The following is a 14065-nucleotide window of genomic DNA, read 5'->3' on the forward strand; positions in this document are numbered from 1 at the left end:
TCCATCAAAAATATCTTAATTTGTGTTCCGAAGATGAACGGAGGTCTTATGGGTTTGGAACAACATGAGGGTGAGTAATTAATGACAATTTTCATTTTTGGGTGAACTATCCCTTTAAGGTCACTGCAGCATTTAAACGAAACTGCAACATGGTGACTTAACCGAGAGGGTGAGGAGATAATTAGAGTTGGTGATTGCTGAAATGTTGAAGGACTGAAGATTTACATCCTTTTGTTATCCTTTTGCTCGTCCCACAGACAAAAATAAGCTTGCCACTCCTATAGTCTCCACCTCATTCATGTTTTCCTCTTTGTTTAGAGAGCATTCTCCCCCTCATTCACAAACACTATAAATACGAAGGGCAGAACAGAGTGTTGCTTTATTTGGTTCAAACTGATGTGCAGTTACAGTATGTGGGATGATTGGTGGTAATCTGAGTTAACAGAGTTTGAAACAGTTACGCTTCTCCTCACACCACTGGAGGAATGCCAGAGCCATTACTGCACCAAACCAGCAGTTTAATTTAGTATTCAAAAGGAAACGTTCACAGCAAAATAAAATTCTGTTGTTTACTCACCTTCATGTTATTCCCAACCCTGAAGATTTTCTTTCTTACGCAGAACATTTAAGTAGAAGTTCATCAGAATGTCTGGAAACAATGAAAGTGAATGGGGACCAGAGACTGAATAGTTCCGATAAAGACAAAGGATATGCATTACGAAAGCAGTTTGTATGACTTATACACTATATATTCCAACTCTTTGTAAGTCATGTGTGAGAATCTGTGGTCACCATTCACTTTCATTGTACGGAGAAGAGCAGCTTTGACATTCCATAGAAAATAGAGGGACAATAAACAATGGCACATTTTTTTTGTTTCGAGTTAACCTTCCCTTTAACTTCAGCATTCAGTAGCTCAAACCAGTGTAGATTTTTACAACAAGCTACCTTTTTCCAACTACACTACAATGCATATACACAATAAATATATATATACACAATAAATATATATATATATATACAATCCCAAAACGGTGTAGGATTTATTCTGAAACAATTTTCACTCAGAAACTCAGTAAATAAACTACAAAGAAAAATGAGCTTTTTTTAACAAAGTAGCTTTCCTAACACTGGTATGATGATGTTGGTCCAAGAAACTAAAATTCATAGAACATTTAGCTCATACATTTACAGTAAATCTGAATGCTTGCAGTTTCAAGAACACATGAGTTGGTGCATTTCCAATGAAACAAGAAAACCCTGGCAAAAAACCCACTCAGTCATTAAAAAAAAAAATCTTGTCTTTGGTTTTGCTACACCGCAGTTGGTAGAGAGTAGCCTATTTTTCTTAGGGTCAGCTTTGACCTTCACCTTTCATTATCAAACACACCCTATGTTTTTATTGACTTATCTTGTATACTAACTTGTTTCAAGGTGCATTAACAAATACACTCAGCTTTCAACACCAGACTTGATCCATTCTGGCTTCATTTCAACATTCGAAGCATAATTCATACGAGCCAAACCCACAACGATCACGTTCTGTTCCTGCTCTGAAGATGAAAATGAGATGTTCTTGACTTCCTTTGTGGGTTTTTTTGGAGTACCATCATAAGTGTAACGAAAATACAACCCTGTCACCCCTTAAGTGAGAGTTTTGAGGGCGGTCTGTCTGCCGGCAGCAGTCCCTGAGCTGTAGTTTGGCAAGGCCGCCTGACTCATTTGGAAGCTATGTGCTGAGCGTACAACCTCGCAGGAGAGTCTGGAATCCTACTTCAAGAGGAAACACCCACCTTCCTCCTCTTCCCTTTCACCATACACCAGAGTCTGTCGTCCCAGCCCTCTACCTCCCCACGCTAATGCTAGTGTTTGATTTACACTCTTGAAAGCCATGGAAATGTATAACATTGCGTGGGAAACAGGTTAACTAGTATGCTAGTAGTCTGTAGCAACTGAGTTTTGCTTTAAAAAAAAATCTGTAATTAATGTAACAGCATTTTTATGTTAATAGTCTCATGATGTGACCAATTTCTGAACAATTTTGTTGATGTTGCAACTGCCATCTCACGCAGACCTTTCTGAACAAGTTTAACCAAGACCTGAAATATAATGCATGACAGTTCCAACAGCCTGAACTTTTCCTTGTCATTCTCCAATTTTATTTTGCCAGTAGTTTTAGGAAATTAGTCCAAATTGTGTGGCAACATGTCTTTGCTGGTTATTCCATAATACCATGATTCTAAAAACTGTTCCTCGCTGGTGGAATGATTTTCTAATTTTTACACAAACAGCCGAGTTTTTTTACATTTATAATGAACAGATTTCTATCTCAAATGTTGTTCTTTTATACTTTCGATTTATCAAAGAATCCTGAAAATGTATTAGTTACCACAAAAAATATTAAGCAGCACAACTGTTTTCAACATTGATAATAATAAGAAATGTTTCTTGAACACAAAATCAGCATATTATAATGATTTCTATAGGATCATGTGACACTGAAGACTGTAGTAATGATGCTGAAAATTCAGCTTTGCCATCACAGGAATAAAATCATTTTAAAATATATTAAAATAGAAACTGTTATAATATTTCACAATATTACTGTTTTTACTGTATTTTTGATCAAATAAATGCAGCCTTGGTCAGTATAACAGACATCTTTTAAAACCTTTTTTTTTTTTTTTTAATCTTACCAATCAATATTTTGAACAGTAGTGTTTTTTTTGTTTTTTTTGCATTTTACAGTTATATTTTTATAGCATTTCATGAAAATAAATACACTCTCACTACTTCTTGTTTGTGTAAAGTAAATGTCTGTTCTAGTTTGTACTTTGCTGAAGAAAGTATTTATTGCAGCATTCATGTTTCAGAACTCCTTTGTATGAATCACTCGTTCTAACATTACTCATCTGTAAGTCACTTTGGATAGCAGCGTTTGCATACAGGCTCTGTAAGCAATATAACAAGCATCCTTGTATGCTGTGGAAATTTTACAAAATAAAGAGTGTAATATGCGCACATCCAAAAACTTTAGGCAGGGGCTCGATCACACTTCACTTGTCAATAAACAAAAATCGGCACACTGCCACTACTGTGCTCAGTTTATTAAAATCACAATGTTTCGACCCTAAGGTCTTCGTCAGGCAAACAACAAGTGATCAGAAGAGTACAATTTATCAATATGGATAAATTGTACTCTTCTTATCACTCGTTTGTTAACACTTCGTTTTTGAGAGCAGTAGTGGCAGTGTGCCAATTTTTGTTTATTGACAATTTTACAAAATACCAATAAAATTAAATGTACAAAAGGTATCTCCTAAAACAAGAAATGTTCCTTCACTGCAAATTATAATATTAGTTATTAAATAAAGAGCTTTATTTAAAAAGTACACCAGAGATACCAGGAACAAAAGCCTGGAAAGTCCCTCAGTACTGGGCCAAATGCTTAGCTTAATATTAAACAGATAAGCTTAGATAACGCTCATCCATTTCACTTTCACTGAAGTAAAACGATGATCTTGCACCATCGACTTGTGGATGTATCAGTGAGTGCACTAGAATAGACGCTGAATATTATCTGTCAAACATTATTTGTCAATACTCCATGATTGATGTAAAAATCATAAAAACACCGGCATACAGGGAGCAGTAAAATACACACTGTTAGCTTGTGAGCTAAAGCAAAAGCCAGACTGTGTTTGTGTGGAGGGAAGGTTTACTTAGACTGAAGGAAAAGAGAAGCAGAGGGTGGTGGGCTGGGAAAAGGATATTACTGCCCAGAAACACTTACAGAAATTCTCCAGTAGCTGAACTCAACTGGATTCTGGGACTTTCTGTTGTTACTAAAGCTATCTGAGAGGCTGATATTTATTTAAAAATGACCGAATAATTCCACCTGTGCTTGCTTTCATTAGCTCAAGGCCAAGTATCTCAAATTTACAGGACTTTGCACTCTCTTTAATGTCCTTGTAGATCAATCAGAAACCAAATTATGCATACACACTCATGTAGTTATGGGCAACACTGAATGAAACACTGAAGAAGTTATTGACCTTCCTCAGATGTGCCTTTATTTCCATACATGAATCTTTATCAGAAAACTGACTGAATGGTAGGCCTATGTTTTTTGCTTGTTGTTGTCTCATACTTTTAGATATGCTGTTATTTGTAAATGCTACTGCTTCTGTTAGCTTTTAATATAAGGATTTATCCTGATTAAAGCTTTAATACAGTACGGCAACTGCACGCGGGTCCATGTTTAATGTTTCTCATAGCTATGTGAAAATAAGTGTATAATTGTAATTTCATTATTAGTTTTTATTTTTGAAATATTTCTATTTAGCTTTAATTTATACTTGATTCAGTTTTAGTCATTTTAGTACTTAAAAAAATTAACATTAGACAGAAAACTAAAGCTTAAAAAACAAATTTGAAATGTTTACTTAGCAACTTGATAAAATAAGTTTATTTTAGCTTAATTAACAAAAAAAATTTTTTATAGTTTGTCTTAGTTAACTATAACAACTCTGCGCTACAGACATTACATTGAAACATTTGTTAACAAAAGCATATAAACCCAGCATGAATTCAAAGAGCATATGTCTAAGAACTTCATACATCATACATTTGAACAGTCAATAGCAAATACTTAAACTAATAACAAAACAGTAGCTGATTCAGAAGCGCCAGATTATCATAGCAAAGTCAGAATTACCTCCTCTCCTAGGTTCACGAAACGGTCGTCCATAAAATGCATTGCTGTTCTGTTGTAAGTAATCTTAAAGATTCCTAAATGCATCTACTTTCGGAAGGCCAAATAAAGTGCTTTTGCTTTCGCCTAGAAACACACAGCGTCTCCCTGACATGGCTGCTTCAACACTAACTGCGGTTACTGAAACCACGCCTTCTTTCTTTGCGTGCACATTTGGGCGCATTATGCAAATATTTCCACATAGTGAGGTAGATATGTGGGGGCGTGTTAGAACGAGCCGTTTTAGGGGGGCGTGGCAGAGTCTTAACTTTGATAAATAATATCTCTTTGGTTTTGAGACTTTAGTCTTTGCAACTTCAGGGATCTTATCTATGCACAATCAGCTTGTAACACTCCAAAGAGAAAAGAAAACTTGAAATCGCATCATATGACCCCTTTAAACTAGATTTGTTTTCTTTTCTCCAAGTTGTCATTGACCCTCCTACAGTCTAAATGCGAGGTAAGAAACATCTGAAATGGTCCTACATGTCACCGTTTGATTCCCTTAATGGACTAGATGAGACAATATTGTCCATCCCTGTCCACAACAAGGACAGATAACTTCAAATCAGTCACTTCATCTAGATAGAGATGTGCAACATGGTAAAGGTGTAGTCTGAGACTGAGACTAAAGGTGAAGGATCATGCAGGGCACATTCTAGCCCTCATGAAATCTAATGCTGGAGGCTGGAGAACACAGACACAATAAAGGACTTCAAAGGGCAGGTGCACAAACTTCATCTCCCAAACGTCAGACCAGGGTTACCTCATGCGGTTAAGAAAAACACAATGTTTCCAAAGGAAGTAATTGTCAAGATGGTTCGCACTCACTTTAGCACTGAGGCAAGTCAAATCTTTCCGTAATGGGTACTATGTTAGGATGTTTATGGTCACTGGACTTTGTCTCATGGTTGGTCTGCAAGAAAAAGTCCTGAGTAAAGCCAAAAATGCAAGAAAATGAACATTTCTGTGGCACTACAGGCTGCCAAACACTGGGAAATACTGACAGGCTTGGATCACATTTCCATAAACAAATACTCAGCTTCCTGAACTTGCAAAATCCAGGAAAAGAAGCCAGGATGAATGCAACTCAACTTGTAAACACATAGAACACACCTCCAAATGCCTATTTAAACATGAAAATCTAAAGACCATCCCCTTATCATGACACAAACACACTTGACACGTTGAACATGGCCTAAACCATTTGCTTGTTACAATGAGTAAGATAATATATATAAAACATATTGACAAAAGTCAAAAACTAGGCCAGACTGGTCTTAAAATTATGCATGACATCATAGATTTGTAGCAACAACAGGTCAAAATTGTTTATTGCAATTTGGTGCAAAGCCAGTTTTGCCAGGTTATGGGAAAAGCTAAACTGATTAAAAATATCAAAAGAGAATTAAAGTTTGATTTAAATGTAATTGACCATCTATTTGTCTCTTTTAAAAATTATAGTTGCCAAGTTTCTAGTATTTTTTTAATAACTGAAAAATAAGCATTAGACTACAATGATACAAATTCTATTGGAGGATATGTGTGTGTGAGCGCACGTGTGTGTATACATACACACACATTATGAATGTATGCAGGCCTATATTTTATCGGTCAATCAGATTATCAGTATATCAGTCTCATGCACGCGCACACACACTCACAGAAGCTATATACAAACATGTACATTTTTACATATTGTTGTCACACAAAGATTTTAAAAACAAAACTTTAAAAGCTTATGTTTTAAAAATCTATTTATTCTCCCTTACAATACAAATACATTTCAACCTTTTTTTTCCATGTCTGTTATCTGTCAGTTACATAATAGCCTATATTGTTTAAAAAGAGAAATCTCGTTAAAGAACTGACTAAAATAGAGGAAGCTACATAAAAGCATTCAACCAACAACTTGCACGTTTAAAAATGAACTTCAAATCAGGACATTGAACGTTGAAACATTGAACTCGCTTACCTACAACAACACACAGCACGTCCACCAGGACGAAGAGTTTATTTTTCCTCAAGTCCGTCATAATTTCTTTAGCTCGGACGCGCTTGAAAACTAGCACTTTAAAACTCACTTCATTTATGAGCTAATACCAAAGATAATCCACTTGGAAGAAGCAAAACAAACCGAACGCGACCAGTAATGCGAGTTCTTCCGGCTCTGCTGTTCTACCTGCGCTGTTCGCGCTTCACTTCAGCTCAGAGGTGACGGTGAAAGACGCGAGACCTTCACGACTTTATATATCAAGAACTTCAAAGGGTGACGGCAGTGCCGCGTTGGTGCACATATTGCTTTTGTAAAAACGGACTGGTGTTCACCCCTCAGGCTGTTTTTTGAAGACGCATCCACCTCTTTTCCAAAAGCACGCTACTGCGTTCCCACTCGCGCTCTCGCCGTGTCTACACCTTGCCAGTGAGTGTGGGACGCGCCTGCGCAAACGCGCTGCGTGGCCAAATCACAGCTGCACTTTGAGCCGAAGCGCAAAGCAACGGAATATGGCACATCCATACTTTTATGGCATATCATTACGTAAACATGAACCTGGCCAATTATTTGTACTACATTTATCTGTCACATTAAATAGTTACATCCATTGTTGACCATGTGGTGATTTACAAGTAACCTATATCTGTGTGAATATAGATAGATAGATAGATAGATAGATAAATAGTTTTTACATTCATTGAAAAATATTTTTAGTTGATTGCTTGAACACACCTCTGAGAATATGATATATGATACAAAATAATGTGCTTTTACAATTTTGAAGTTAGGGGAACACCCATTTATTTTAAAACGTGTGAACATCGTCACAAACCATAGAGCATAGCCTACCCAGCTAAGAAATGTTTGGGAAAAAAATAATAATATAGGCCTCGTTTATATACAACCAACTAACAGACCGTTACCAGAACGTTACGGGGAAACGTTACTTTATGGCTGTTAAAAATACTAAAAGGGATGTTTTGGTTCCCCTGGGTCTTTTAATTTCCAAATGCTTCATAGATGAAGGTAACATCCATATGATGCTTTCATAATGTGTCCTGGTACAAAAAAGCAACCCTGATGATTAACAGGCAACTGATTGTTGTATTCTAATGAGATGTAACGTCACTGGATTTAATGACAGATTACTTTTTATTAGAAATACAAATGTTTTTTTTTGTTTTGTTTTTGTTTTTTTAGATCTGGTCAAGAATATACCGATTATATCGAAGCTTGTGCCTCTGTTCAGCTTCTTTCTTCCTTTGCTTGACATTTGTATGTAAATCTGTGTATTGTGTCCCTCTAGTGGACACAATACACTACTACAGGAGTTCGAAAATGATGTTGATGTAATAACTTTAATAAGCAGTCTACATATATTTACATCACCTAATGATGTAAAATGAAAACTGAGCACGGAAAAGTATTCATGCTTCAATATTAATATGTGATGTCAGTTTACTATGACTTAATGGAAAAGAGACAACTCAATTATATTAAAGTTATTTAATTAAATGTAATATAACAAATTATATAATTATATATATTACTGTTCAAAAGTTTGGGCTTGGTAAGATTTTTTAATGTTTTTGAAAGAAGTCTCTTATGGTCACTAAGGTTATATTTATTTGGTCAAAAAAAAATACAGATAAAACTAATATTGTGAAATATTATTACAATTTAAAAACTTTTTTCTATTTGAATATATTTTAAAATGTAATTTACTCCTGTGAAAAACCTTAAGAATTTTCAGCATCATTACTCCAGTCTTCAGTGTCACATGATGTTTCAGAAATCATTCTAATATACTGATTTGGTGCTCAAGAAACATCTGATCATCAATAACAATTGTGATGCTTATTTATTAATACTTTTGTGGAAACTGTGATACATTTTTTTTTCAGGATTCTTTGATGAAAAGAATGTTTATAAGAACAGCATTTATTTAAAATATAAATCTTTTGTTACATTATAAATGTCTTTACGGTCACCTTTGATCATTTAATCCATCCTTGCTGAATAAATTTATTAATTTCTTACAAAAAAAGACCTCAAACCTATTAATGTTATAGTGTAAATTAATTAATTAATTATGAAGAATACTGATAGGTAAACCTGGGGCTAGTTGTCATTAGATGTGTATCTCAACTATACAACAGTTTGTTTTCTAATTTTTTATTCTTATTTACAAAATATAATAACAGGTACAATAAATCAATATAACAGGAGCAGTAATACATAAATTGCTTTTAAAAAAAAAGTGAAATAAGCCAAGGCAGTGTTTGCCTCCCTTTCGTATCTTCTGAACCTTGTGTAAACTATAGTCAAAACTTAAAGCACACTAAACAATTAAAAAACACACTGAAGCGTACAGGGATATGGATGATGATGATACATGATGCTTTCAAATCATAACTAACAGAAGTCCAGTCACAAATGAGGTACTACACTAGATTTGACGTTGCCAGTTTTCTCTGGGTAGCGAAGGATTGTGGGTAGTACGGTGAGCTGACAGGTTGTGGCTTCACGCAAATACAACAGATGCCCAAACTGGCTGCAAAACCTGAGAAACTTAATGCAGTGAATCCGCCACTTACATCAGGATTACATTTGTTGGCGAAGCATATGTGGAGCGTATATTCATAAACCATTAAAAAACCCTCTTCAACACTTAGTACTGAAGTACTGATGAACCAGACCGAGAGGGAAACGATCGGAGCCCCTGAGGAACTTGTATTTTTTTTATTGCACAAAGAGAACCTACGACGGGAAGCTAGAATCCCACAAAGGGTATCACAACAAACAACAGGACAAAGCGACTGCATTAGCAGTTCACTTGATGATATCTTCTTTAAAAGTGAAACATTTTATGCTTTAAAGAAATAGTTCAACCATGAAATTTTGCTGAAACTTTTCTGACCCTCAGACCATCCAAGATATAGAAGAGTTTGTTTCTTCATCAGAACAGATTTGGAGAAATTCAGCATTACATCACTTGTTCACCAATGTATCCTCTTCAGTGAATGGGTGCCGTCAGAATGAGAGTCCAAACAGCTGATAAAAACATCACAATAATCCACACTACTCCAGTCAATCGATTAATGTATAGTGAAGTGAAAAGCTGCATGTTTGTAAGAAACAAATGCACTTAACTTCAACCCATGGCTTCCCGCTAAAATATGATTCCTTTATCCATATATGGCTTTCTCCAGTGAGAAAATATGCACAGATCAAGCACCTTTTACAAGTGAAAGCAGTCCAAAACAGTTTTAAATAAATATGTCTGTGTATTTTGATGTGAGAGGACAAAAGGGGATGGACTTTTTCCACTGGAAGAAGCGTTATTATGGTTTATGGGCTGGTATGGTGTCCAGAAGTTGAAATGTCTTAATTAATGATTTGTTTCTTACAAACACGCAGCTTTTCACGTCACAAGATGTTAACTGATGGACTGGAGTCATGTGGATTACTTGTGGATTATTGTGATGTTTTTATCAGCTGTTTGGACTCTCATTCTGACGGCACCCATTCACTGCAGAGGATCCACTGGTGAGCGAGTGATGTAAGTGCTAATTTCTCCAAATATGATGAAAAAACAAACTCATCTACAGTTTGGATGGCCTGAGGGTGAGTAAATTTTCATTTTTGGGTGAACCATTCCTTTAACAAAAAGAAATAAGTGACTTAAAAAAATTGAAGTTTCAAAAGTTTACAAGATCTACATGTAATGAAAGGAACAATTTACTGTACAAGCAGTAAATTACTGAACAGTTACTGAAAATGAGTCTTAGTGAGACCAAACAGCTCAAAGAGATGTAAACCCTCTCATATTTCCAAAGCTGCTTAAAATTAGGTAGTTAAAAACACTTTCATTGCATGTAGTAGTTTGACAGAGACAACCAGCTCCCTAAAACACCCAGTTACCTACTTTCTTCAGTATTTAAGTCAATGGGGAACATTAGAAAAAGATCTGAAGATTAGATAAAGTTAGTGCACTTTTGGTAGCCATTGGATTAAATTCATGCTACCTTTATGCATTTTTTGGAGCGTGCAAGTTTTGGACCCTGTTGGCTTTCATTGTATGGACAAAAACAGCTTCAAAATATCTTCTTTTGTGTTCCTCAGAAGAAATTCAAACAGCTTTGGAATGACATGAGGGTGAGTAAATGATAACAGAATGTTCTTTTTTGGTCAAACTATCCCTGTAATTCAGGCTTTTCTTACGTAGCCTGAAAAGTGGCAACCGCAGTTTCCAGGTGAATGAGAGTTGTCATATTTGCTTAGATCTGGTATGTTTTCCTTCGGTGAATGGGTGAGTCGCTGTGTTTGATGGGAGCGGAGCTGATGGAGTAAGGTGGGCACAAGAGGCTACCTATTATCCCAAAATCTGGGTTGGATGGGACAGGCGAGGACGGTGTAGAAAAGTCAATTTGAAGCCTTCTTGAGGCAATGTTCTCTGAGCAAGCAGGTGCAGGATCTTCAGGAAAAGACCCCAGTTGTAGCTGGTAAAAACCTGCTCCAAGGAGCCCTGAGTCTGGCTGAGAAGAAGGGACGGAGTGGCTACAGGGGAGAGAGGAGAGGTAAAGCTGGGTGGACGGGGAGGCCACGTCTGACGTCTGGAGCACTGGTGGGTGAAACGAGAATTGACTGAACGACTGCTGCCCCTGTGGGCTTGAGCAAGATCCTGCATATAGTTCCATCTCTCCATTGTTTCGTTCAGAACCTGGAAGAATGAACAGGCATAAAGAAAATGTGGTTGAATATTTGAGGGAAAACCGAAAAAATAAAAGATGTATGAGTTTCTGTTGTACGTTGGCAAGAACCTTCTCAAGAAGTTCCACTCTGTTTATTATTGTAGTAGTGTTTGGGTCATACCTGTTATGCAGTTATTAGATTTAACAAATATGCTTTGGTCAAGTTCAGACACTTTAACTTAATGAATTACAGCTTAGTTATTTTCACAATGGTATGAAAATATAACAGGATGGAACTGAACAGGTTGTTAACAAATAGCTAAAGTTAGGGACTTGAAAGTTTATAACTATCTTTTGAGTTTTTGATATCATAATAGTGATGTTATTGTTAACTAAAACTATTTAAAAAAAATTTTGGTTAATTGAAATAAGGCTGAGGTAAGTTATAAATAGTATAGATGGAAAAACTTGAAAATTAAAAAAAAAATTTACCTTGGCAACTAAGTAAGTTTATATTATAACTAATTTTAAGTTGGTTAAAGTACTAAAACTGCTAAATCTAAACCTGAAATAGATTAAAGCTAAATATAAATATTTAAAATAAAACTAATAAAAATGGCAAAAGCATTAAAATTAAAAGAAAACTGAAAATATAAAAAACCTTTCAAAATGTTATAAAATTCTAAAATAGCAATTACTGTAAATAATACTAATATAACACTGACGTAAACAAATAGCAAAAGTTAGGTTTTTTTAACCATATTTTGAATTTTTTTATATGCACATTTCTGTAATTTTATCTAACGGTGGAATGTTTTAAAGTGAATAACAGGATGGAACAGGATACTGAGGACACAGGAAAAACAATATAATTACAAAAAAAAAAAAATCCTCAAAAAAGTTGTGTTTAAAACATTTTGATTATATAAAATATAATGAAAAAATTACTATTTCTTGAAACACTTTAAGGAATACTTCTTAATAAACTGCACATTTTTATGTACATGACTAAAGAGCAAAGCAAAAATGGCAACATTAACCCAAGCCAAAGTAGTACAATTATTTTAAATTTACCTCTATATTAATTATGATGAAATATAACTAATATGATTTCAAACTTAAAAATTTGTATTAGTTAAATATTTTTTGCATAATAATATATATCAGCTTAATATTTCATTCACTATATGAAGACATGTATGATATGGGCATGAAAATGTACTGCATAACAGGAATGATCCATTTCCTGGGACATCTATACTTCTGTTTTTACCTGTGTATCTGTCAGTTTTAGGCTGTCAGTGAGCTGGAAGCTCAGGGCTTTAATAGGAAGCGCGACGTGCGTTTCCGTCGTGGCCGACCATGAAACTGAGCTGCGCAATTCAGGCTGTCCTCTGGATCGTATGACCAAATGAAAGGCGACGGAACATAAAACAACACAAACACAATGGGAAAAATGCTGGCAGATGGAAAACAACAATGAAACAAATCATAACTCATTGACCATCCAGACCAAAATCAGGAAAAAATTGTATTATGTTGGACATAAACAAATGAACATAAATAAATGATGGTCGAAAATTAAGAAGCTGGTACCAATGGATGGTTTCCATTAACTCATATGAATGTGGAAAGGTAAGTATAATATCCAAGAACTAGTAGAGCATACCTTGTTTATCCAGCTCCATGACTGCAGGTGGCGATGGAGGTTGGAGTTGAATGGAAGTCCTAATTGGCAAACCTTGAGAGGCATCTTCCATATCACCAGTATTTCCATCTGGCCCAGCATCTTCTCTAAGAGAAACAAATTTAAGTATCATCAGATCATTGTTTTAAAAAGGTAAAAACTTAATATATTTTATCTTTAGTGTGACAAAATTTGTCCTGGTTCTTTTCATTTTTCATGCCAAAAAAAAAAAAAGCCTGAACATTTTGTAAACTTAATTCAGATTAAAGGAGAAGTTCACCCAAAAATAAAAATCTGTTTCAGATTTTCTGACGCTCAGGCAGTCCAAGATGAAGATAAATTTGTTTTCATCAGAACAGAATTGGAGAAATTTTGCCTTACATCACTTGCTCACCAATGGATCCACTGCAGCGAATGGGTGCCGTCAGAATGAGTGTCTTAACAGCTGATAAAAACCTCACAATAATCCACAAGTAATCCACACAAGTCCAGTTAATCAATTAATGTATTGTGAAGTGAAATGCTGCATGTTTGTAAGAAATCATTAAGACATCTGAATCAGGAGTCTGAATCAGAAGAGAAATATGCAGAGATCAATCACCATTTACAAGCAAAAACAGTCCAAACAGTTCTACATATATGTTGGTGGATTTTGATGTGAGAGGACAACAGGGGATGAAGATTTTCACTGGAGGAAGCGTTATTATAGATTATGGAATAATATTTTTGCCAGAAGTTTAAAGTTAAAACGCCTTAATGATAGATTTGTTTCTTACAAACACACATCTTTTCACTTCACAAGATGTTAATTGATAGACTGGAGTGGTGTGGATTACTTGTGGATTATTGTAATGTTTTTATCAGCTTTTTGAAATTTCATTCTGACGGCACCCATTCACTGCAGAGGATTCATTGGTGAGCAAGTTATGTAATGC

The 14065-nt window shown here is 35.3% G+C and overlaps 2 protein-coding genes across 2 annotated transcripts in view; both read right to left on the bottom strand.

Annotated features, from left to right (window-relative positions):
* The window catches only part of LOC107719563 (phospholipid phosphatase 2-like), a 20319-nt gene extending 13085 nt beyond the window's left edge, over positions 1-7234 (bottom strand). The window contains exon 1 of the mRNA XM_016527008.1: positions 6729-7234. Within this exon, the coding sequence (XP_016382494.1) occupies positions 6729-6789 (61 nt within the window). The 5' untranslated portion in view covers positions 6790-7234. The remainder of the gene's footprint in view (positions 1-6728) is intronic.
* A 4162-nt stretch (positions 7235-11396) lies between these two features.
* Positions 11397-14065, bottom strand: part of LOC107719562 (mesoderm induction early response protein 2-like) — an 11517-nt gene continuing 8848 nt past the window's right edge. The window contains exons 11-13 of the mRNA XM_016527007.1: positions 13113-13237; positions 12717-12837; positions 11397-11472 (exon numbers count right to left, since the gene is read on the bottom strand). Coding sequence (XP_016382493.1) covers positions 12758-12837; positions 13113-13237 — 205 coding nt within the window. The 3' untranslated portion in view covers positions 11397-11472; positions 12717-12757. The remainder of the gene's footprint in view (positions 11473-12716; positions 12838-13112; positions 13238-14065) is intronic.

The sequence above is a fragment of the Sinocyclocheilus rhinocerous genome, unplaced genomic scaffold (assembly GCF_001515625.1).
Source record: "Sinocyclocheilus rhinocerous isolate Xijiao unplaced genomic scaffold, SAMN03320098_v1.1 scaffold1294, whole genome shotgun sequence".
In the NCBI taxonomy this organism is placed as follows: domain Eukaryota; kingdom Metazoa; phylum Chordata; class Actinopteri; order Cypriniformes; family Cyprinidae; genus Sinocyclocheilus; species Sinocyclocheilus rhinocerous.